The 22,985-nt window shown below is 38.6% G+C and overlaps 1 protein-coding gene across 1 annotated transcript in view; it reads left to right on the top strand.

Moving 5' to 3' along the window:
• Window positions 1–22,985, top strand: part of MYOM1 (myomesin 1) — a 137,905-nt gene that overhangs the window by 59,723 nt on the left and 55,197 nt on the right. Inside the window, exons 12-17 of the mRNA XM_082418586.1 lie at window positions 1,416–1,615; window positions 3,447–3,503; window positions 9,335–9,459; window positions 14,692–14,875; window positions 15,347–15,521; window positions 19,424–19,545. Of these exons, the coding sequence (XP_082274712.1) occupies window positions 1,416–1,615; window positions 3,447–3,503; window positions 9,335–9,459; window positions 14,692–14,875; window positions 15,347–15,521; window positions 19,424–19,545 (863 nt within the window). The remainder of the gene's footprint in view (window positions 1–1,415; window positions 1,616–3,446; window positions 3,504–9,334; window positions 9,460–14,691; window positions 14,876–15,346; window positions 15,522–19,423; window positions 19,546–22,985) is intronic.

Below are 22,985 nucleotides of genomic sequence, written 5' to 3'. Positions count from 1 at the left end.
TATTAGTGTATATATGTCAATCCCAATCTCCCAATTCATCCCACCACCACCACCCACCCCGCCACTTTCCCCCTTTGGTGTCCATATGTTTGTTCTCTACATCTGTGTCTCTATTTCTGCCCTGCAAACTGGTTCATCTGTACCATTTTTCTAAGTTCCACATATATGCGTTAATATACGATATTTGTTTTTCTCTTTCTGACTTACTTCACTCTGTATGACAGTCTCTAGATCTATCCACATCTCTACAAATGACCCAATTTCATTCCTTTTTATGGCTGAGTAATATTCCATTGTATATATGTACCGCATCTTCTTTATTCATTCATCTGTCAATGGGCATTTAGGTTGCTTCCATGACCTGGCTATTGTAAATAGTGCTGCAGTGAACATTGGGATGCATGTGTCTTTTTGAATTATGTTTTTCTCTGGGTATATGCCCAGGAGTGGGATTGCTGGGTCATATGGTAATTCTATTTTTCATTTTTTAAGGAACCTCCATACTGTTTTCCATAGTGGCTGTATCAATTTACATTCCCACCAACAGTGCAAGAGGGTTCCCTTTTCTCCACACCTTCTCCAGCATTTGTTGTTTGTAGATTTTCTGATGATGCCCATTCTAACTGGTGTGAGGTGATACCTCACTGTAGTTTTGATTTGCATTTCTCTTATAATTAGTGATGTTGAGCGGCTTTTCATGTGCTTCTTGGCCATCTTTATGTCTTCTTTGGAGAAATGTCTATTTAGGTCTTCTGCCCATTTTTGGATTGGGTTGTTTGTTTTTTTAATATTGAGCTGCATGAGCTGTTTATATATTTTGGAGATTAACCCTTTGTCCGTTGATTCGTTTGCAAATATTTTCTCCCATTCTGAGGGTTGTCTTTTCGTTTTGTTTGTAGTTTCCTTTGCTTTGCAGAAGCTTTTAAGTTTCATTAGTTCCCATTTGATTATTTTTGTTTTTATTTCCATTACTCTAGGAGGTGGATCAAAAAAGATCTTGCTGTGATTTATGTCAAAGAGTGTGCTTCCTATGTTTTCTTCTAAGAGTTTTATAGTGTCCAGTCTTACATTTAGGTCTCTAATCCATTTTGAGTTTATTTTTGTGTATGGTGTTAGGGAGTGTTCTAATTTCATTCTTCTACATGCAGCTCTCCAGTTTTCCCAGCACCACTTATTGAAGAGACTGTCTTTTCTCCATTGTGTATCCTTGCCTCCTTTGTCATAGATTAGTTGACCATAGGTGTGTGGGTTTATCTCTGGGCTTTCTATCCTGTTCCATTGATCTATATTTCTGTTTTTGTGCCAGTACCATATTGTCTTGATTACTGTAGCTTTGTAGTATAGTCTGAAGTCAGGGAGTCTGATTCCTCCAGCTCTGTTTTTTTCCATTTTGTCCATCACTCTCTCTCCCTTAGGTGTGAGGTGGGCACAGACAGCTGGTCTCAGTGCAATGACACACCTGTGAAGTTTGCTCGTTTCCCAGTCACTGGATTGATAGAAGGTCGTTCTTACATATTCCGAGTTCGAGCTGTGAACAAAACTGGAATAGGTCTCCCCTCTCGTGTTTCCGAGCCTGTGGCTGCTCTGGATCCAGCTGAGAAAGCTAGACTTAAAAGTAAGCATTTTTCATTTTTCAGGATCATCTTGAATTTTTTATATATGCCTGAAATAGATCCTATTGCAAGGTTATTCCTCCACCCTCCACTAGAGGGAGAAGAGAATAAGAAATCCTTTACTGATCAGAGAAATCCAGGGGAAAAAAAGACAAAAACAAAAAAGTATTTGTTTTTTGACTCATCTGTTCACTAAGGGCTTTATTTTATGTTATTTTTATTTGATTCAGAAAACTTTGCCTTATTTGACTGAGTTCCAGGCATTGTGTTTGAAATGAAATATGAAAACCAAGAGGCTGGAGAGGTTGTTTTTTTTTTTTTTCATTTTATTAGCACAGTTCAAATATACTTTTCTTTCTGGTTCATTTTCTTAAAATTGTAAGGTAGTTTTCTTAATCTTGAATTTATCCCTTAGAGCATTAATACTCAACACTGTGAATTTCTTTATATCAAAGGAAAAACACATTTATGACACATCGTGTCTGAACTGTACTTGGGTTTCTGTGTTAGAGAGTCAAAAATAATCTTTTCATATATTTAGCCTCCAAGTCTCAATGTCAAAATTGTGGTACATGAATTATGCTCTGCATTTGTTTCATAGGAACCAATATGGCATCCTTAATAATAGGGACCATAAAATGTCATTAAAAGAATTGTTGGAATTTCATATTTCAGTCTATACCAGATTTCTCAACCTTGGCCCTATTGACATTTTAGGCCAGGTAATTCTATGTTGTAGGGGGCTGTCCTGTGCATTGTAAGATGTTTAGCAGCATCCCTGGCCTCTACTTGCTAGATGCCTATGGTCCCCCCACCCCCTCCTCCCCACCCTCCTCCCCCCCCAACCCCCATTGTGACAATCAAAATTGTCTCCAGACATTACCACATGTCCCTGGGGAGCAAAATCACCCTAATTGAGGACTACTGGTCTATGCCATTTATAACATTTTCAGTGTTATTCTTGACCTTAAGTACATGTAGTGGCATCATAAAAATCTAAGTAAAATAATGTCACCTTCTCTCTGGAGACTTTTCTAATCAGGCTCGTTGATTACTCTCCAATCACTTTTCACCCACTGTCCAACTTCCCTCCCTCTTTCCTAATTCCATCTCATACTTTCATTTACTCCTCTTTAATAAATTTCAATGAAAGTAAGATTTGTTGGGATTGAAAATGAGTTATCTTGCTTATCACCTTTCTGTTTTTGCACACACTCTGGTGAAAAGTCCCTCACTTGAAGCAGGAGTTGAATCATTCTCTCTTTCTGATGTCTTTCTGATATCACAGAAATGAATTTCCTCTTTAACTTTATGCTGCCTGTCTCACTCGTTTTCCTTACTCGGGATCTAAACTGCTTTCCTTTGTAAATAACACTTTCAAAATTAATGGAAAGAAATCGCTTTCGTTGAGCTTTACTGCAGGATCAGCGCCCCTTCCTCTTTCATCTTCATTATGACATAAATAACAGCCCGGCTTACAATTGTTCCTGAAAGGTTTCTCCCAATTAAATGCTATCTCTCAAGGAGGGTGAGAGAGCCTACGTGTTTCAGGAGATACATGGGGAACAGTGTATGAACACAGGCTGTTTACCTCGCCTGTGTCAGTACAGTTCTGGAAACGTGGACTCTAGCAGATTGTGAGTTGTTTGAGAACAGAGACTGTGCCCCCTCTCCCCAAAATACCATGTGCATGCTTGGTAAGACTCACTAAGAAGGTACATAAGTAAACTAGTAACAAACCCATTTGGGACTAATCTGGCCAGTCTACCAATTTCTCAGTGCATCTGAACTGCATTTGTGAATGTTTCTGATTTTTGTATTTATCTCTGCCAGGTCGCCCCTCAGCACCCTGGACTGGACAGATCATTGTCACTGAGGAGGAACCGACAGGTAAAAACCACGTTTTCCCCAGATAGTATTGCCAGTGCTCTGCTATGCAGTTTGGCTTTTGTTGTGGAGGCTGCAGTGTATATTATTTAAGTGTTTTGGAAAGAACATTCTGAAGTATTTGGAGATCATGAAGTAACTTATGTTGTCAGAGAATCTCTTTTTTTTAAAGCTTTATTGAGGTATAATGACATACACTAAACTGCATGTCTGTAAAATGAGCAATGTGATAAATTTTACATGTGCAAACACCTGTGAAACCATCACCATGATCAAAATAATGAACTTATTCATCACCCCTAAATTTCCTCATACCCCTTTGTAATACCTCCCTCCTGCCCCTTCCTCATCTCCAGGCCATCACTGATCTGCTTTCTGTCACTATCGTTTGTGTTGTCCACAATTTTAGATCAATGGAATCATACTCATTTTTGTCTGGTTTCTTTCACTCAGCATAATTATTTTGAGATTTATCCATATTGATGCATGTATCAGTTTATTCCAATTTATTTATACCTTCACCATTGAAAGCGTCTATGAACCTTCTTGTTAAGTGTTTTTGTGGACATACACTTTCATTTCTCTTGGATAAATACCCAGGGTTTGAATGGATAGGTCATCAGATAGATGTTTGTTTAATTTTTAAAGAAATTGCCAACTGTTTTCCAAAATGGTTGTACCATTTTACATTCCCATCTGCAGTAGTCCAGAGTTTCAGCTGCTCCTCACTGTAACCAGTTCATGGTATGGTCAGTCTTTTTAATTTTAGCCTTTCTAATTGGTGCATAGTGGTGTTTTGTACCATGGTGGTATTTCATAGTAGGTGTATAGTGGTCTTAATTTGCACTTGCCTAATAATGTTGAGCACCTTTTCATGTGCTTATTTGCCATTTTTGCATCATATTTGACATCTTTGCCAAATCCAAGTTCATTCAGATATTCTCCCTGTTTTATTTTTTTCTAGACATGTTATAGCATTAGCTTTTATATTTCAATCTATGATCCATTTCAAATTAATTATTTCTATATTGTGTGGATTAAGGGTCTAAGTTATTATTATTATTTTGCATATGGCTATCCAGTTATTTCAGCAATATCTGTTGAAAAGATTATTTTTTTCCCATTGAATTGCCTTGGCACCATTGTCCAAATCAATTGATTATATATTTGTGGATCTATTTCTGGAATCTTTATTGGTCAATTTTATTTTCTCTACACCAGTACCACACTGTCTTGATTACTGTAGCTCTTATAAGCTTCATGTTTTTTTTAAAGCTTCACAGTTTTGCAATCAGGTAGTATAAGTCCTCTAATCTTTTTTTTTTCCCCACAGTTGTTTTGGCTGTTCTAAGTCTTTGCATTTCCATGTAGAATTTAAAATCAGCTTATCAATTTCTACAAAAAAAAAAAAACCTCCTGGGATTTCAGTTGAGTCTTTTATTCTTCGTGATTTTCTATCTACTCATTCTATCAATTATTTTTTAAAATTTTATTTATTTAATTTATTTATTTTTGGCTGCATCGGGTCTTCGTTGCTATGCAGGCTTTCTCTAGTTGTGGCCAGCGGAGGCTACTCTTCGTTGCGGTGCGTGGGCTCCTCATTGCGGTGACTTCTCTTGTTGCGGAGCACGGTCTGTAGGCACACGGGCTTCAGTAGTTGTGGCTCGCAGACTCTAGAGCGCAAGCTCAGTAGTTGTGGCGCACGGGCTTAGTTGCTCCACGGCATGTGGGATCTTCCCAGACCAGGGCTTGAACCTGTGTACCCTGATTTGGCAGGCGGATTCTTAACCACTGTGCCACCAGGGAAGCCCCTCTATCAATTATTGATAAAATAGTGATGAAATCTCCAACTAAATGGTGGATTTAAATGCTTCTTGTAGTTTTATCAGGTTTGGTTTCATGTGTTTTGAGGCTCTGTTATTAGATGCATAAACATTTTTATTGTTATATCCTCTTATGCACTGACCACTTCAATATTAGGAAGTGACTCCTTTTATCCACGGTAATGCATTTTGCTTGGAAATCTGTTTTGTCTGATATGAATATAACGACCCCAGCTTTCTTTTGATTAGTGTTAGCATGACATATGATTTCCGTCCTTTTACTTTTAACCTATGTGTCTTTGTATTTAAATCATGTTTCTTGTAGGCAGCATATAATTGGGCCTTGCCTTTTTATGCAATCTGGTAATCTTTACCTTTTAATTGGGGTGTTTGAGCTATTTACATTTCATGTGATTATTGATATGGCTGCATTTAAATCTACCATCTTGCTAGTTGTTTTCTATCCATTCCATCTATTCGTTTGCTTTCTTTTCCCTCTTTCTACTTTCTTTTGGATTAAATATCTTTTATTATTCCATTTTATCTATGTTATCTTATTAGCTATAATTATTTTTTTCTTTTATAGTAATTTGGAATTTATAATATACATCATATGACAACATACCTTCAAGTAATATTATCCTACTTCACATGTAGTATAAAAACTTACAGCAGTATCATTCCATTTATGCCTCCTAGCCATGGTGGTGTTGTTATGTATTTTATTTGTTTATGTATTATAAACTCTATGATACGATGCTATTATTTTGGTTCAGTCACAAAGCTTTCAAAGAAATTTTAAAAGTACGAAAAAGTTTTCAATATTCACTCACATTTTTACCATTTCTGTTGCTCTTTATTTCTTTGTGTAGATGTGGATTTCCATCTGATGTGATTTTCTTTCCACCTAAGGCATTTCCTTTAATATTTCTTGTAGTGCAGTCCTGCTGGCTATGAATTATTTTATTATTTGTATGTTTGTGAGAGTCTGTATTTCATCTTCATTTTTGGACTATATCTTCACCAGCTATAGAATTCTAGGTCGACAGTCTTTCTTTAGAGGTTGGTCCATTGTAATACAGGTCTGCACTGTAAGAATGACTGCTATCATTTTTTTTCCTGTCATTCTTATTTGTGTTTTTCTGTATATAATGTATTTTTTTTCCCATGTCTGCTTTTAAGATATTCCCTTTATCACTGGCTTTAGGAATTTGATTATGATGTGCATTTGTGTAGTTTCCTTCATATCCTGTGCTTGGTGTTTGCAAGTTCCTTGAATCTGTGCATTTATGGTTTTCATCAGATTTGGAAATTTTTTTTCACATTATTTCTTTCAATATTTTTTTCTATACTCCCCTCTCTCTTCTCTGCTTCAGGAACTCCAATTACATGCCTCTTGAAACCACAGCTCAGTGATGCTGTGTTCATTTTTCCTTTCGGTCTTTTTATCTTTCTGTGTTTCATTTCTTTCTGTGTTACTTTCTACTGCTATGTCATTAATTTTACTATTCTTCTCTTCTTTAGCCTCTAACCTACTGTGAATTCCAGGCAATGTATTTTTTGTAAAAGACTTTGTAGTTTTCATCTTAGAAATTAATTTGTATTATTTTTATATTTTCCATGTCTTTAATTATCATCTTTAACCTTTAGCCTCTTGAACATATGGAATATATTTATAATAACTGTCTTTATGTCCTTGTCTACTAATTCTATCATTTGTGACATTTCTGGTTTTGTTTCATTGATTGACTTTTCTCCTCATCATGGGTTGTATTTTCTTGCTTCTTTGCATACTTGATGATTTTTTTTTTTTTTTTGGCTGTGCCTTGTGGCTTTTGGGATCTTAGTTCCCTGACCAGGGATTGAACCCAGGCCCTTGGCAGTGAGAGCACTAACCACTGGACCACCAGGGAATTCCCTGGTTTTTTTTTTTTTTTTATGAGATGCCAGACATTTTGAATTTATGTTGTTTGGTGCTGGATATTTTTTTATTTCTATAAATACTCTTGAGCTTTGTTCTGGGGAAACAATTTGATTCTTTCAAGGTTTGCTTTTGTTTGGTGGAATCAGAGCAGCCTTTAGTGTAGCCATAATTTGGCTGAATTACAGAGGTAGTACCTTTCTGAGTACTCTACCGGATGCCCCACGAGTTAGGAGATTTCCAGTCTGGCTGGTGGGAACATGAACTCTCCCAGGTCCTTTGAGAGCTTTGAGAATTGTTCCCTCCAGTTCTTTTGTGTGGGTGTTCCCAGCCTCAGGTGCTTTCCTTGTATGCATGTGCTGATCAATACTCAGGTGAATACTCCAAAGGGACCCCCTCAAGTCTCTGAAGCCTTTCTCTCTGTGAAGCCTTTTCCTCCCCATGACTCTCTCTGTGCACACTTTGCCCTCCCTGGAATTCCAGCTTCTTCTCCTCCACTCAGGGAGACTGCCAGGCTCTACCTGGGTTTCTCTTCCTGAGCTGCTGCCTTGAAACTCCCTCCAGAGAGTAAGCTGGGACAGCGGTAGGGCTCACCTAATTTTCCAGCTATGGGGTATCATTGTCCTATGATGATTGATGTCCAATGTCTATAAATGGTCATTTCATATATTTTGCTCATTATTTTAGTTGTTTCACATGGAAGGGCCACTCCAATGTCAAGAACTGTGGAGGGTCTAAAACTTTACCCTACTTACGAGCCAGCAAGTTTCATAGCAGTTTCATAGATGCTGACAAAAGGCATGAGACTCCCGGGTCAGAGAGAAAGGGCTCTGTTACCCACAACACAGCAGACAGCATGAGCTTCATGTTCTCACTGGTCCCCCTGCTTCCCTGAGCCCCACAGGGTGATGTGGAGCCACACATGTGGACGCTGCCCACGCAGAGATCTGCGTCATAGCTGAGAAAGCTTGCCCTTAGAAAACCGCAGTCTTAGAAGGGAGCTGCTCACCAATCTACTCCAAGTTTCTTGGAGAAAGACATTATCTTTACTATTCTGGTCAGAAACAACTCTCTGACCTAGAGGATATACTATTTCTATATTCCAAGGTTGTTTGCCACCCAAGCATACTTGAAAAGATATTCTGTCAAAAAGCTGATTTAAGATATGCAGAAGGGGGACTTCCCTGGTGGTGCAGTGGTTAAGAATCCGTCTGCCAATGCAGGGGGCACGGGTTCAAGCCCTGGTCCGGGAAGATCCCACATGCCACGGAGCAACTAAGCCCGTGCGCCACAACTATTGAGCCTGCACTCTAGAGGCCGCAAGCCACAACTACTGAAGCCCGTGTGCCTAGAGACTGTGCTCCGCAACAAGAGAAGCCACCGCAATGAGAAGCCCGCGCACTGCACCTAAGAGTAGCCCCCACTCACTGCAACCAGAGAAAGCCTGCGTGCAGCAACGAAGACCCAATGCAGACATAAATAAATAATAAATTTATAAAAAAAAAAAAAAAAAAAAAAAAAAAAGATATGCAGAAGGGCTTCCCTGGTGGCGCAGTGGATAAGAATCCACCTGCCAATGCAGGGTACATGGGTTCGAGCCCTGGTCTGGGAAGATCCCACATGCCACGGAGCAACTAAGCCCATGAGCCACAACTACCGAGCCAGTGCGCCTGGAGCCTGCCAACCACAACAAGAGAAGCCACCACGATGAGAAGCCCACGCCCCGCAATGAAGAGTAGCCCCCGCTCGCCACAACTAGAGAAAGCCTGCACACAGCAACAAAGACCCAACGCAGCCAAAAATAAATAAATAAAATAAATTTATAAAAAAAAAGTAAGATGTGCAGAAAACATAACTTGTATCATTGCTACTGTTTTTCAGGACTGTAAGGAAATTAAAATTGTCAAGCAAAGAAAGTAAAATTGTGGCTTTGAATGAATGAATGAATGAATGAAAGTTTTAGGAAGAATTTTAGAGACAAGGTACTTCTTTTTACTGTGGAGCAGTAATTAGCTCTTCCTCCCTCTGTGACTCTGAGTGTCCTGGGCTTCCCAAGTGTGTGCCCCTCATTCTTCCCTGTTGTTTTTCAGAGGGTATTGTTCCTGGGCCCCCCACAGACCTCTCTGTCATCGAGGCCACACAGAGCTACGTGGTGCTGAGCTGGAAGCCCCCCCGTCAGCGTGGCCATGAGGGCATCCTGTACTTTGTAGAAAAGGTAAGACTCTGGGATCAACATTATACCTCTTGCCACTTCCTCAAGATTTCTTTAAGGAAGTAGAGATTAAATTTCTATTGTGTCCTGAACTTTTTAAACTCTTATAAACTGTGAACTATTTCTATAGAAAAATGTGTATCACACAGAACTTTGCCTGAAAGTTCAGGGGGTTTATGGATCCCTGAGGGTCACCCATAGACTCCTACAAGGTCCACAGACCCCAACTCATAACCCTTCTAAGAAGAGAAATGTTCCTGAAACTGTAGATTGCCTCTGTGACACTGTTTTCTTGACACTTTTTCTGTCTCCCTTGCCATAGAAATGCCTTTTCATCTCTCTGCACTTGTCCTTCTGCAGGAAGGGTAGATGGGCGAGAGGAATAGAAGTTACAGTATTTTCAAATGGCTGCGAGAGTGAAGACAGAAAGTCCTCACGTGCTCCCTCGAGCTTGACTGGCACTACTCTAAGTGCTGGTGGGAGGGTGGGGTCAGGGGTTACAATCAAGAAAGACACTGGCTAGTTCTTTCCCTCAAATATCTTACAATTATATTGTAGTTATCTTGGAGAGGGCAGCATACAATGAAGGCCTAAAATGGGTGGAATGATGAGAATTATATGTGAATCTATCCTATACCCATATTTGAGGGGAGTTCTAATAAGTATTTATGCTGAGAAAATGGAGAAAAGCAAGACCTGGACAAGACATTATCTGGGAGAGCTACCCCAGCTGCAAGTGCACAGGGGAGCACCTGCCAGGCAAGGCACAGGGCCTGGGCGGGCAGAGGAAGTCCACGCCTAAAGGGATCATTGGTACTGGAAAAGGGCATTTAAAGAGAATGTGCTGAAACTGAGGTTTAATATCCATTGTTAAGAAGGTTTTGGGGGCTTCCCTGGTGGTGCAGTGGTTGAGAATCCGCCTGCCAAGGCAGGGGACATGGGTTCGATCCCTGGTCCGGGAAGATCCCACATGCCGCGGAGCAACTAAGCCCGTGCGCCACAACTACTGAGCCTGTGCTCTAGAGCCCGTGAGCCACAACTACTGAGCCCACGTGCCGCAACTACTGAAGCACGCATGCCTAGAGCCCGTGCTCCACAACGAGAGAAGCCACTGCAATGAGAAGCATGCACACTGCAATGAAGAGTAGCCCCCGCTCACCGCAACTAGAGAAAGCCCGTGTGCAGCAACGAAGACCCAAGACAGCCAAAAATAAATAAACAAAATAAATAAATTTAAAAAAAAAAGAAGGTTTTGATTAGGATATAATTTTAAAAAATTAAAATAAGTTTATCTTATCTTATATGTAAGAACATTTTTATTGGCAGTTATGTACCATTTTTTAGAACAATGAATGAAACAACTGTTTGTACTTTTTTGTTATATTTTATTTTTATAAAATTCTGTAATAGCATGTTATGGTATCATTTACATTTTGCTTTCATAGCAAAATCATAGAAAAGGTCATTTTTTTTTTTTGCAAAAATATTATGGAGCTCAATTAGTTTTCCTAAAGTCCTCTCTTTTACCTTTTTTTTTTTTTTTAAAGAATTTCACTTTTATTTATTTATTTATTTATTTATTTATTTTGGCTGTGTTGGGTCTTCGTTTCTGTGCGAGGGCCCTCTCTAGTTGAGGCAAGTGGGGGCCACTCTTCATCGCGGTGCGCGGGCCTCTCACTATCGCGGCCTCTCCTATTGTGGAGCACAGGCTCCAGACGCGCAGGCTCAGTAGTTGTGGCTCACGGGCTTAGTTGCTCCGCGGCATGTGGGATCCTCCCAGACCAGGGCTCAAACCCGTGTCCCCTGCATTGGCAGGCAGATTCTCAACCACTGCGCCACCAGGGAAGCCCCTCTCTTTTACCTTTAATGCTACTCTGATCATTCAATTTCAGAACACCTATTAGATCACCTTCCCTGACAATTATTACAAGAGAATGGATATCATAGGAATATAGGTGTAGGCAAACATCTGCAAATTAGGTAACAACATAAAAGCAATATTCAACTATCTTTATGGCCTTTTAATTATCTCTAATTAGCAGCAGTTGAGAAAATTATACTGGAGCTAAAAACACTAGGGTCTGTGGTTTCCCTTTATTAATTATCATACTTTTCTTTGATGAGGACATTTAACTCACATCTTTGAGGAGCATTCCTCACTTGCTTCTTATCCCTAACAAATCGGTAACAATAAGTGGATCATCTCTTCAACATGTAATATGGACATCTTCAAAGAAAGTCTGATTTTACCAAAATAATACTAAAAATTTATATTTTTATTAATTTTTATATTTTCTAGATATTAGCTTCAAATAAAATATAACTTGAGTAGCATTCTTGATTAAAATTTTTTCCCTCTTTTTTTTAATAGAGGACAAGACAAAGAGTAATAAACATTCACTTCCTGGTGTGTTTGATACACCCTCCCCAGTGAATCCTTTTGAAATGCTACCCATGGAGATAGTTCTGAATAAGCTCTGTGACAGTAATTACCATATTTCTTAGAATAATGACACAATAAGAACCTACTACCGAGGACTTTTCTTGAGATGAGTCAACTTTAGCTTCTGTTGAGCATCTCCTCTGGTCACATAAACTTGAATTTCTCCATGAAAGTCTGTCGTTTTTCCAGACCTAAATACGTGAGCCAGGTTAAAATTTAAATGTTCTTCCAGCACTGCACCTGTTCGTATGGAACAGAAGGGACATTTATGAGTGCGGCGTGGGTAAAGAGGCCTGTACAGGCACCGCAGACAGACAAAAGGGCCAGGACGTTGAGGTAGTAGGGGAGCAGCACACGTCCAGAGACCTGGGGCACATTTACAGAGGAACTATCCAAATGCTAGACCGTTCTCCTGAGCCAAGTCTCAGATTATCTCTGATGAACCACTTCTATCTAATACACTTCTATCATAAGGGAGATGTTCCCATGCTCTCGTCCTGTGGCGAGTTTCCATCCCCAGGATGTTCACACCTACAGCAGTGCTGCCTATTTGGTTACCCCTGTGCTTGCATTTCTTCATGGAACTCTTTACCTGGGATTTGCACATAAAGGACGAACTTGCCTGTCATGGTGACAGGCTTGCAACCAGTTATGCCATGTCTGTGAGCTCTGAAATGGTTGATATTGAGAGGAATTAGATAAATCGGGTCTCAGCACTCCCAACCCCTCCATCCTACTGTGTTCTTTTCAGCCCCCCAATTTTTCCTCAGATGTCTTATGTTTTCAGCTCTTTCTCTCATTCCCCTATCAGAAGTCTGGTCATGTCAGAGGCAAGGATTGTGTTACTTGGTAGCTCTGTTTCTATCAAAGGAATGAAAATAGCTAATGTTTACAAGGACCAGATACTGTTCTAAGCTCTGCATGTGTTAACTCACTTAATTCTTACTGTAATCCTATGAGGGAAATACTTTCATTTACATTATGTCTATTTTGTAGATGAGGAAACTGAAGCATAGATGGGGTATATAATTTGCCCAAGATCACACAACTAGGAAGAGACAGAGCTAGGATTTGAACCCTAGCAGTCTGGCTCAGGTCCATATATCCAGCTCTTATACATTGCTGCCTTTCAACCTTCCCAAGGCTAAGTCTCCTCTGGAAAACCTCAATAATCACACAATATTACCTCCACAGTACCTACTTCAGAGCACAGTTGAGGGGATTAAAAAGTTACAATGGGGTAAAGTTCTTAGCACACTGAAATGCAGCTACTATTTTTATTATGAAAGTGTAAATGACTGATAAATGTTTATGTGTTCCCTAGGGGAGAAGATGTCACAATGAATCAAAGCCATAAACTAAAGGATAAAAAGTCTGGGAGAATTCTGTCCCTCAGTGGGGAGCAGATTGACTGTTTGGGGGAATTTATCCTCTCTACCCTCCCACACACAACTGACACATTATCATAAAAGGCACCGCAAGGGACTTCAGAGGTTAGCTTGTCAAATTTGCTTATTTTACAGATGATGACACTCATGTGACTTTCCCAGGATCACATATCTCATTGTTACCAAAGCTAGGACCAGAATCGATGCCTCTGAGTTCTTTTCACCATACCGTACTGCCTCTCATTTCAAGTCAATGAAGGTTATGCTGAGTGATGTACCAATAAACTTAGTGTCCCCCAAATTTATCATTCCTGACAACTGGTCAGTCTATCACAAGATTTGGATTTCCAGAAAAGTCTCTTAATACTGTTCAGAAGTTCTGGAGCAAAGTCACTTCTGCTACCTTGGGCAGAGCTGAAAGTTAGAGTAGTAGGGAAAAAGGATTACTGAAGACTGCTGATAGTTTTCTTACTGTATTCTGTACCAAAGCTCAAATACACACCACATCCTTCTTTCAGGGATTTCAAAGTCACTGTAGATCAATTTAATTTCAAGGATAAAATATCTTTAAATTGGTTTTCCCCATTATTTATTCTAAAATATGGGCAAAAAAAGAACATTTTCTTTATCTTACACTAACTTTATGCATTCAGAATTCAGAAAAACTCATTAATTCAGGAAAAAAATTGTTGATTATCTACTATGTGCTAGATAACAATTCCAGGCTCTGGGGTACAGCAGGGAACAAGACAGCTCCCTGAACTTGTTTCATTGGAATTTACTTTCCAATGAAGGAGACAACAAATAAATAATTTAATTTCAAGTGTTGATAAGTGTTTTGGTGAAAAATAAAGCAGAGTAAGTAAGGGATAGAGAGAGATAGGAAAGGAGCAGATAAAGCTTTCAGATTGGTAATGGAAGGAGAGTGATCAAGTGGGCCTTTCTGAGGAGGTGGTATATGAGCACAGACCTGCATGATGTTATGAGACGTTAAATAAAACGCAATGAAAATAACACAGTTCATAACAACACAATGGAAATTTAAGTATCTAACATAGCATATTAAATTTAATGACCTACCCTAAGAATTAGAAAAGTATCTGACCCCAAACTATCATCTAAATAAATTAAGGACTTTTGGAAGTAGACCAGTGATCTTATTTAGTTAAAAAGGAAGTGAAGTATTAAAGCAGCATATTTGTTCAACAATACAGCCATATTTGATTTAGATATTCCTGTGTACTTCAGATGTTTCATACCCCATTTCCCCCAAATCTCTTTTGCAGTCCAACTTGTATAACAGGTAGTAGTTTGTTGGCAGATAAACGAACTTCAAGATGCCTGGCTTAGTGTTCCAGTTTATTCTTTCTGTGCTTTCAATGGATTCCACTGTTCTGGCTGCAGTGTGATGCAGGAACAGAAAACTGGCAGCAGGTGAACACGGAGCTCCCTGTGAAGTCTCCCCGCTTTGCTCTGTTTGACTTGGCTGAGGGGAAATCCTACCGTTTCCGAGTCCGCTGTTCCAATTCAGCAGGAGTTGGTGAGCCCTCCGAGGCAACGGAAGTGACCACGGTCGAGGACAAACTTGGTGAGTATAGAGTTTGCTTGAGCCACTGTAAACTTATTTAACTTCAATTCAAGAGAGGATTCCAAAGCAAGAATCTTATTGGAATACATATATATTCAAAAGTAAAAATCATGACATCCTTTTTTCATATTATAAATGTAATTGATGACTGTACTTGACTGATACATTAAAATTTTTCATTATTATGAATTATTATGAAAAGTACACTTCTCCAGGAGTTTCAACAGTATTGCTAATTATTTTTTTCTGGAAGGGGTTGGTATGTTCCTGGGTGTTTAGTTTCTCATTATACTCCCAAACTAGAATATTTTTAAAAACTTTCTGCTTTAACAAATATATTATAAAAGAACTGTGTGTTTGACGTGACTACTAGTGTAAAATTTATATATGTGTGTGCATGTCTGTGCGTATGTGATAAGAATGAATTTCTAAACCACATTGGGCTTGACCATCATTTCCCTCTTTTCTCAGACATCCCCAAGCCCCCGAGCACTATCATCCCATGCAGAAATACAGACACATCAGTTGTCGTTACGTGGGAGGAATCCAAAGATGCTAAGGAGCTGGTCGGGTACTACATAGAGTCAAGCATTGTTGGCTCTGGCAAGTGGGAGCCCTGCAACAACAACCCCGTGAAGGGCATGAGGTAACCGCAATATGCAGGGTGGGAGGGGAGGAGTGGGGGTGTGACACTGGAGCCACAGGGGCTGAGGAAAGGAAACGCAGCCATGGACCCAAACAGCAGCACAAGCATCCAACACAGGGAGATTATTAAAAACATTATGCTCTGAATATCCAGATGAACTTAAAATTGAACATGTCTACGGCCATACATTTGAAAAAAGGATTACTAGTGATATTAAACACTTAGAAACACACCATGCCAGCTATGATAAGAGATCATGTCATAGCTCTTTTCTGATTCTTTCCCTTTATGCTGTTTGTCCTTTTTAACCCTCTGTTCAGGTTTTAATACCCAGTGTGATACTAGATTCCAAGGATCTAATAGGCTCTAGCAAACATAAATTAACCAGGCATTTTATTTTATTTTATTTTTATTTATTACTTTTTTTTTAGCCATGCCACGTGGCATGTGGGATCTTAGTTCCCTGATCAGGGATTGAACCCGTGCCCCCTGCATTGGAAGCGCAGAGTCTTAACCACTGGACCACCAGGGAAGTCCCCTATTATTATTTTTTAAATTCAAGTATAATTGACCTACAACACTATGTTAGTTCCAGATGGCACAACACAGTGATTCAATATTTCTATACATTACAAAATGATCTCCACAATAAGTCTAATTACCATCTGCCACCATTGCAAAGCTATTACAATACTATTGGCTATATTCCCCATGCTATAATTTCATCCCCATGACTCATTTATTTTGTAGCTGGAAGTTTATAACTCTTAATCCCCTTCACCTATTTCACTCACCCCTGACCCTGCTCCCCTCTGTCAAACAACTGTTTGTTCTCTATATCTATGAGTCTGTTTCTGTTTTGTTAACGTTTGTTCATTTGTTTTGTTTTTTAGATTCCACATAGAAGTGAAATGAAATCATATGGTAGTTGTCTTTCTCTTTTTGACTTATTTCACTTAGCATAATACCCTCTAGGTTCATCCATGTTGCAAATGACAAGCCTTCATTCTTTTTACAGCTGAGTAATGGTCCATTGTATATATATGCCACATCTTCTTTATCCATTCATCTATCAGTGGAAACTTACGTTGCTTCCATATCTTGGCTATTGTAAATAATGTTGCAGTGAATATAGGGACACATGTATCTTTTTGAATTAGTGTTTCCATTTTCTTCAGAAAAATACCCAGAAGTGGAATTGCTGGATGGTATGGTAGTTCTATTTTTAATTTTTTGAGGAACTGCCATACTCTTTTCCATAGTGTTTGTACCAATTTACATCCCACCAGCAGTGCATGAGCATTCCCTTTCCTCCACATCCTTGCCACCACTTGTTGTTTCTTGTCTTTTTGAGAATATACATTCTGACAGGTGTGAGGTGATAGCTCATTGTGGTTTTGATTTGCATTTCCCTGATGGTTAATGATGTTGAGCATCTTTTCATGTGCTTTTTGGCCATCTGTATGTCTTCTTTGGGAAAATGTCTATTCAGATCCTCTGCCCATCTTTTAATTGGGTTGTTTGGGGGATTTTTGATGTTAAGTTTTATGAGGCTTTTAAAAAATATTTTGGATATTAACCCCTTATCAGATATATCATTTGCTTATGTCTTCTTCCATTCAGTAAGAGGCCTTTTCATTTTGTTGATAGTTTCCTTTACTGTACAAAAGCTTTTTCATTTGCTGTAGTCCCATTTGTTTATTTTTGCTTTTGTTTCCCTTGCCTGAGGAGACAGAGCCAAAAAAATATTATAAGACCAATGTCAAAGAGCATATTGCCTATGCTATCTTCTAGGACTTTCATGGTCTCAGATATTGCATTTAAGTCTAATCCATTTTGAGTTTATATTTGTATATGGTGTGAGAAAGTAGTCCAGTTTGATTCTTGTTCATGTAGCTGTCCAGTGTCATAAATTATGCAGGCATTTTAAATGAGCAGAAAAAAGTATCAACATTTTACAAATTTTGAACATCAGTATGGTTAAATCCAGTGCTGAGGAGATACAAACACCAAAATAAAGACATTCAGAATACTTTGCTGTCTCCTTGTGTCTGTTTCTAATGTGAGGAGGGTTATTTTTTCTTGCTTTTGAATATTTTATCAACCAGCTTTGCAAGTTGATGATGAATTCTGGCCTGCACCCAAATTCTGAGTCTCCTTTGATTTAGGACCAACCTCAGAGGAGACTCACCCCACCCCAATTGTCAAGCAGGCTTGTTAGGCAGCTTCTGACTAGGCCACTTCTACGTCCAAAGACCCCCAGAGTACGAGTCGTTCCTTTTGCAGAACAGGAGAGAATGAAGAAAAACCAGTTAACGGGAGAAGGCAGTATGTTTTGCAAGAGATTCATTTAGCCTGTTTGTGTACTTCACGTTTACTCTGAGTTCCCCACATTTTCTGGGGACTATTTAGAAATTTTCATGGAGGGTAGGCAGAGTCTGCCTTTCCATAAATAGAACGGAGCTGCTCCAGGGCCGGCACTATTTTTTATTCATCTTTGTATCCTCAGTACCTAGCTCAGTGTCTGGAACACTGAAGTGCTTAATAAATGTTTACTGAACTGAGCTGGTCTGCATTATGACTGCCCTTATTAAATATTTCAACATGCTAATAGCGATAGAGTCATTAGCAGACCTGTTATTTCCTCTCCTTACAGTCCTCAGGATGGATTAGAATGTTACAGTGATTCATGAAACAGTTTTTCTTTATAGCCATAACAGCTATTAAAGAGTGGGGTTGTTTTATGTGTGAAACTGCCCATGGATTCACACCTCATTATTGGACCCTTAAATGCAAATGACAATTCTGAAGTCAATTTCTCAAGTAATTGTACCTTCCATGGCATGCAGGGAGGCAGTGAGTAGGCCTCTATGACTAGGGCAGCCAGTGCCTTACAGCTATAAGTATATCCCTGAAATAGTCATTAATCATGTTATTAATACCACCTATTATTTATTAAATGCCTCCTATAGCCAGGCCCTGTAATAGGTAGTATATATACTTTTTTTTCAAGTTTTTAAATTTATTTTTAATTTTTAAATTAAAGTATAGTTGATTTACAGTGTTTCAGGTATACAGCAAAGTGATTCTGTTTAATATATATTCTTTTTTGAATTGTTTTCTGTCATAGGTTATTACAAGATATTGAATATAGTTCCCTGTGCTGTACAGTACAAATAGATAAACAAGGGTTGTTTATCTATTTTATATATAGTAGTGTGTATCTGTTAATCCCAAATTCCTAATTTATCCCTCCCTGTCCCCCTAGTGCTATATATACTTTATGGTCAATCTTCACACAAAATTTACCATGTAGGCGTTATTATCTCCATTTTACTGATAAGCACACAAAGGCTCAAAAGGGTAGGGTGTTTGTTCAGGGGATAACCAAGACTCCTCATCGTTTGACAGAGTGAATTTAGAAAATTGCCTGAGGTGCCTTCTTGTTTAATGTACATATGTTACTTGCATCTCTCTACATCTTTTTCTTCCTTTTAGAAAATGAATGATTTTCATAAAGCCAGATCATTCCATTAAGCTAACAATAAACTTCCCTAACCTTCCTCCTGGGAAAGTTTTTTTAAAACTTTCTTTCCGGGCTTCCCTGGTGGCGCAGTGGTTGAGAATCTGCCTGCCAATGCAGAGGACACGGGTTCGAGCCCTGGTCTGGGAAGATCCCACATGCCGCGGAGTAACTAGGCCCGTGAGCCACAATTACTGAGCCTGCACGTCTGGAGCCTGTGCTCCGCAACAAGAGAGGCTGCGATAGTGAGAGGCCCGCGCACCGCGATGAAGAGTGGCCCCCGCTTGCCACAACTAGAGAAAGCCCTCGCACAGAAACGAAGACCCAACACAGCCATAAATAAATAAAAATTAAAAAAAACAACTTTCTTTCCTTTCAGGTTTACTTGTCATGGATTGACTACTGGTCAGAGTTATATTTTCCGGGTCAAAGCAGTTAACGCAGCTGGAGTTAGTGAATATTCACAAGATTCAGAAGCAATCGAAGTAAAAGCTGCTATTGGTAAGTTCTTAGAAAAATGAATTTTTCTAAGTTACAACGAAAGATACCATCCTCTCCAGAAATTGTGTAAAACTTCTAATACTGCTCGATGATTCCATCCTCAGATGATCATTGTCTCTGACTCCAGGTGACCTCTAACCTTCCATAGCTGTCATTTTACAGATCTTCATCACTTATCCAGATTCTGTGCATCTGTAGCCTTTTCATCTTCACCAGTCCAAGTTTCCTCAGATATTTCCCATTGTGTGAATCTCCATTCTAACTTCCTGCTCATCCCGGGAATATGAAGTGCCATCCAATTCCATGAGGTGGTATATCACCCGTAACACAGAGCATCTCATACCTAAAAGCCGTTTCATCTGCGACAGAGCCTGGCTTGTTCTCAGTAACAGCACATTAACCTGCTTTTTATAAACTGCTAAAATTCGTGCGAGATGTGTGGTTGCTTGATATGTTTCATCTCTGCTGGCAAAGTAACCAACAGAATAAAACCAGTAATAAAGTAATTATATGTATGTACAGTGATGTACCTTCCAATCTCAAGGTGGGAAAGGGACCAAGGTATTTCAGGGCAATTAAATTGAAATCTGTGATGTAGTAGCACGTATTTAAAGAGAAAGATTATTTAATATCAGTTGTCTTCAGTTAGCACCCCATATTACTTTTTAACATTCCTTATAATATGTTTGTATTATAAGGACATAGCGAACATGCTTCTTTGAAGTTGGGAGGTACAGACCATTACTATATCAGTAAGGTACATAACTCTAATTGTTATATAATCAAGATCTTCAATGTTTGTCTCCTGTGCACTTTATGGTCCTTTTTTCCCCCATTCTGTTGAATAGTGGAGCTCTCTCAAGAAACGTCTGAGAAGTGCTTGTTCTTATACTTACTTGGGTCCTGCCAATCAAAATGGTTCCTGTTCTGTCTGTGGTTTTTTTGTTCTCATTTCTTCTATTTCGAAAATATGGAAATGTTGAAATGCTTCCTTGGTGTAAGTTATGTGAAATGTATTCTTTCCATATTTCTTGCAAAGCCAAGTGATTTCCGTTAAACCAAGATTGCTTTTGTTCTGTTTGTGGTGCTAATGTTTTTCTCATTTGTTCTACTAAGTAAGAGCACTCTGTACTGTGTCCTGGTTCAAAGTGTTTCTGTTGTTATCTGGCAATTGTAGGGGGAGGAGTGTCTCCAGCTGTGTGGCCTGAACTGAGTGATACACCAGCTGGACTAACAGGCTCCAGGGGAGGCATGCATGACACCTCCCAGCCAACTTTTAAGAAAGATGCTTTGCTTGGTAGCAAACTTAACAAACCTTCACTACCCAGTAGCTCTCACAACCTGGGCCAAACAGAAGTGAGTAGAGTAAGTGAAGCAGTTCAGGAAGAGCTTTCCCCACCACTACAGAAAGCAGCTCTTAAGGGGAAAAGTAAGTCTGACCCTCTGAAAAAGAAGAAGGATCTAGGTGAGAGTTGAAACAGTAAAAGCGTCCTGTCTGTTTCCATCAGTGTCCTCACCTCTCATTGTCCAGATCACATTCTTCCATCTGTGTTCACTTTCATCAGTGTTCATTCTTGATTTTATGTTTTCAGTTATCCATTTGTAATACTTTTGTTTAATGAGTAATTAAACAATTTTATAGGGGTTTGGCTTTGACACATAATTCATTGTACTTAATGACAATAGAATATTTAAAGTAATCTGGTTATAGCGTCTCTTTGGTTTAACAAGCAGACACACCTTTGGCCTCATTTTGCTGAGAGAGTTAGATATGAGGGGGGAAGGATTTGATACTCATAGACTATGGGAGGTCCTTCAAAATATCCGTGTTTGGTAATAAATGGATAGGAAAAATATTTCACGAAAAAGTAACACTTTATCAGGATCAGGTTATTAACTTCTGTTTTTCATCCTCAGGTTTTCAAATTACCTTCACATTTAATTCAAATAAACATAAGAAACAATATCTCTTTGAGTTGTCATGAAAAGTTTAACAGGGCATTATAATCACATATTCTATTATATATGATCCACGTTCCCAGAACTGATTTACTTAAGACTATTTATCAGTAGGGCTAATTACCTAATCAGAATTAGAATAGAAAGACTAATTATCAGTAATCAGAATTTTCTGATTAGGATATTTGGTATTTGTGGTTTATATATTCTAGGAGACAATGTTTTTCTTATCAAATAAAAATGAAATGATAAGCATATACTGGTAAATCATATCATGCCTCTCACCCATCCCCTATATATATCCCACCCCTAACTTCTGTAACCTCCTCTGCTTTTTTGACACCTTTATTCGCCCGTTCAACTCAAGATGAGATAAGGTATTCATCTGAGAGTTTATATTCAACATTGCTCTGAAATAGAGAGAGTGAGAAAGCTTTTCTTTAAAATGTAAAGAATGAAGGAGGTTGGTGATGGGGTGAAGAGAGAAAAAACGTATTTTATTTTTTAAAATCTTTATTGTTCTGAGAATCTTTTTGAATAAGAATGAGATAGTTCCTTTATCTCTGATAATCCAAATAAATATTCAGAAAATTCTTTTTAATGTTATTGCACATCTAGTGGATTTCTTTCCACCACCCCACCCTCTCTTTCTTTATCAAAAAAACATAATTTCAGTAGTTGAGTGAAAGTTTCATCAGCAAATCCACATAAATGAAGACACACTTTTAAAACAACATCCAAATATTTTTCTGACTAAGCATTAATAAACACAGTGGCAGCTATGTAGTATTTTGTGCCATATGAATAATAATCCAGCATCAGGTTTAAAATAATGCAGCAAAAATTATTATACTAAGAGAAAAATCACATGGCTGATTGTTCCTGTTTTTTAAAAAAAACTTTTAACATGGCATTTAGCTGAGCTCCAGTATATGATTTTTTTCTGTGTGTACACAGAACCTATATAGTTGTAAGGTCTCACAAGGGTACATGTACCTGAGTGGTGAAATGCTAACTGTTTGGAAATATATAGAAATTCTTAATAAGCAAATCAAGGCAGAAATTGATATACATATATCATTTTCCTCAGGGAGCAAATGAAAACAAAACCACATAAAGAAACAAAAATATCTTACTTTTTCATGCTATTGCTTTAGGAATGAAGAGGTAGCATGTACCTCTGTCCTAAAATTTAGAGTTGAGATATACAAAGTAGGATGAAAAATAATCAATAAAGATATGTAAGGTATTGAAAAAAAGAAACAAAAGTATATATCTTGGGAAAAATATTTCTTCTTATGGGGAACAGATCATTTTTCCGGATATTGTTAGTTATATTTTCAGGATATTGTTAGAAATACTAACATTTTGCTGTTAGGATTTCAAAACTTATTCTTCCTTAGGAGTGGTGGGGGCAGGTTCTTTTTATCTTTGGAGTAGTAATTGCAGTGCAGTTTTTACTGTGTGTCAGTTTTTTTCCT

This window comes from Balaenoptera physalus, assembly GCF_965194825.1.
Source record: "Balaenoptera physalus genome assembly, chromosome: 12".
Taxonomy (NCBI): domain Eukaryota; kingdom Metazoa; phylum Chordata; class Mammalia; order Artiodactyla; family Balaenopteridae; genus Balaenoptera; species Balaenoptera physalus.
The sequence above is the reverse complement of the archived record's forward strand: the minus strand, read 5'-3'. Positions and strand labels throughout refer to the sequence as shown.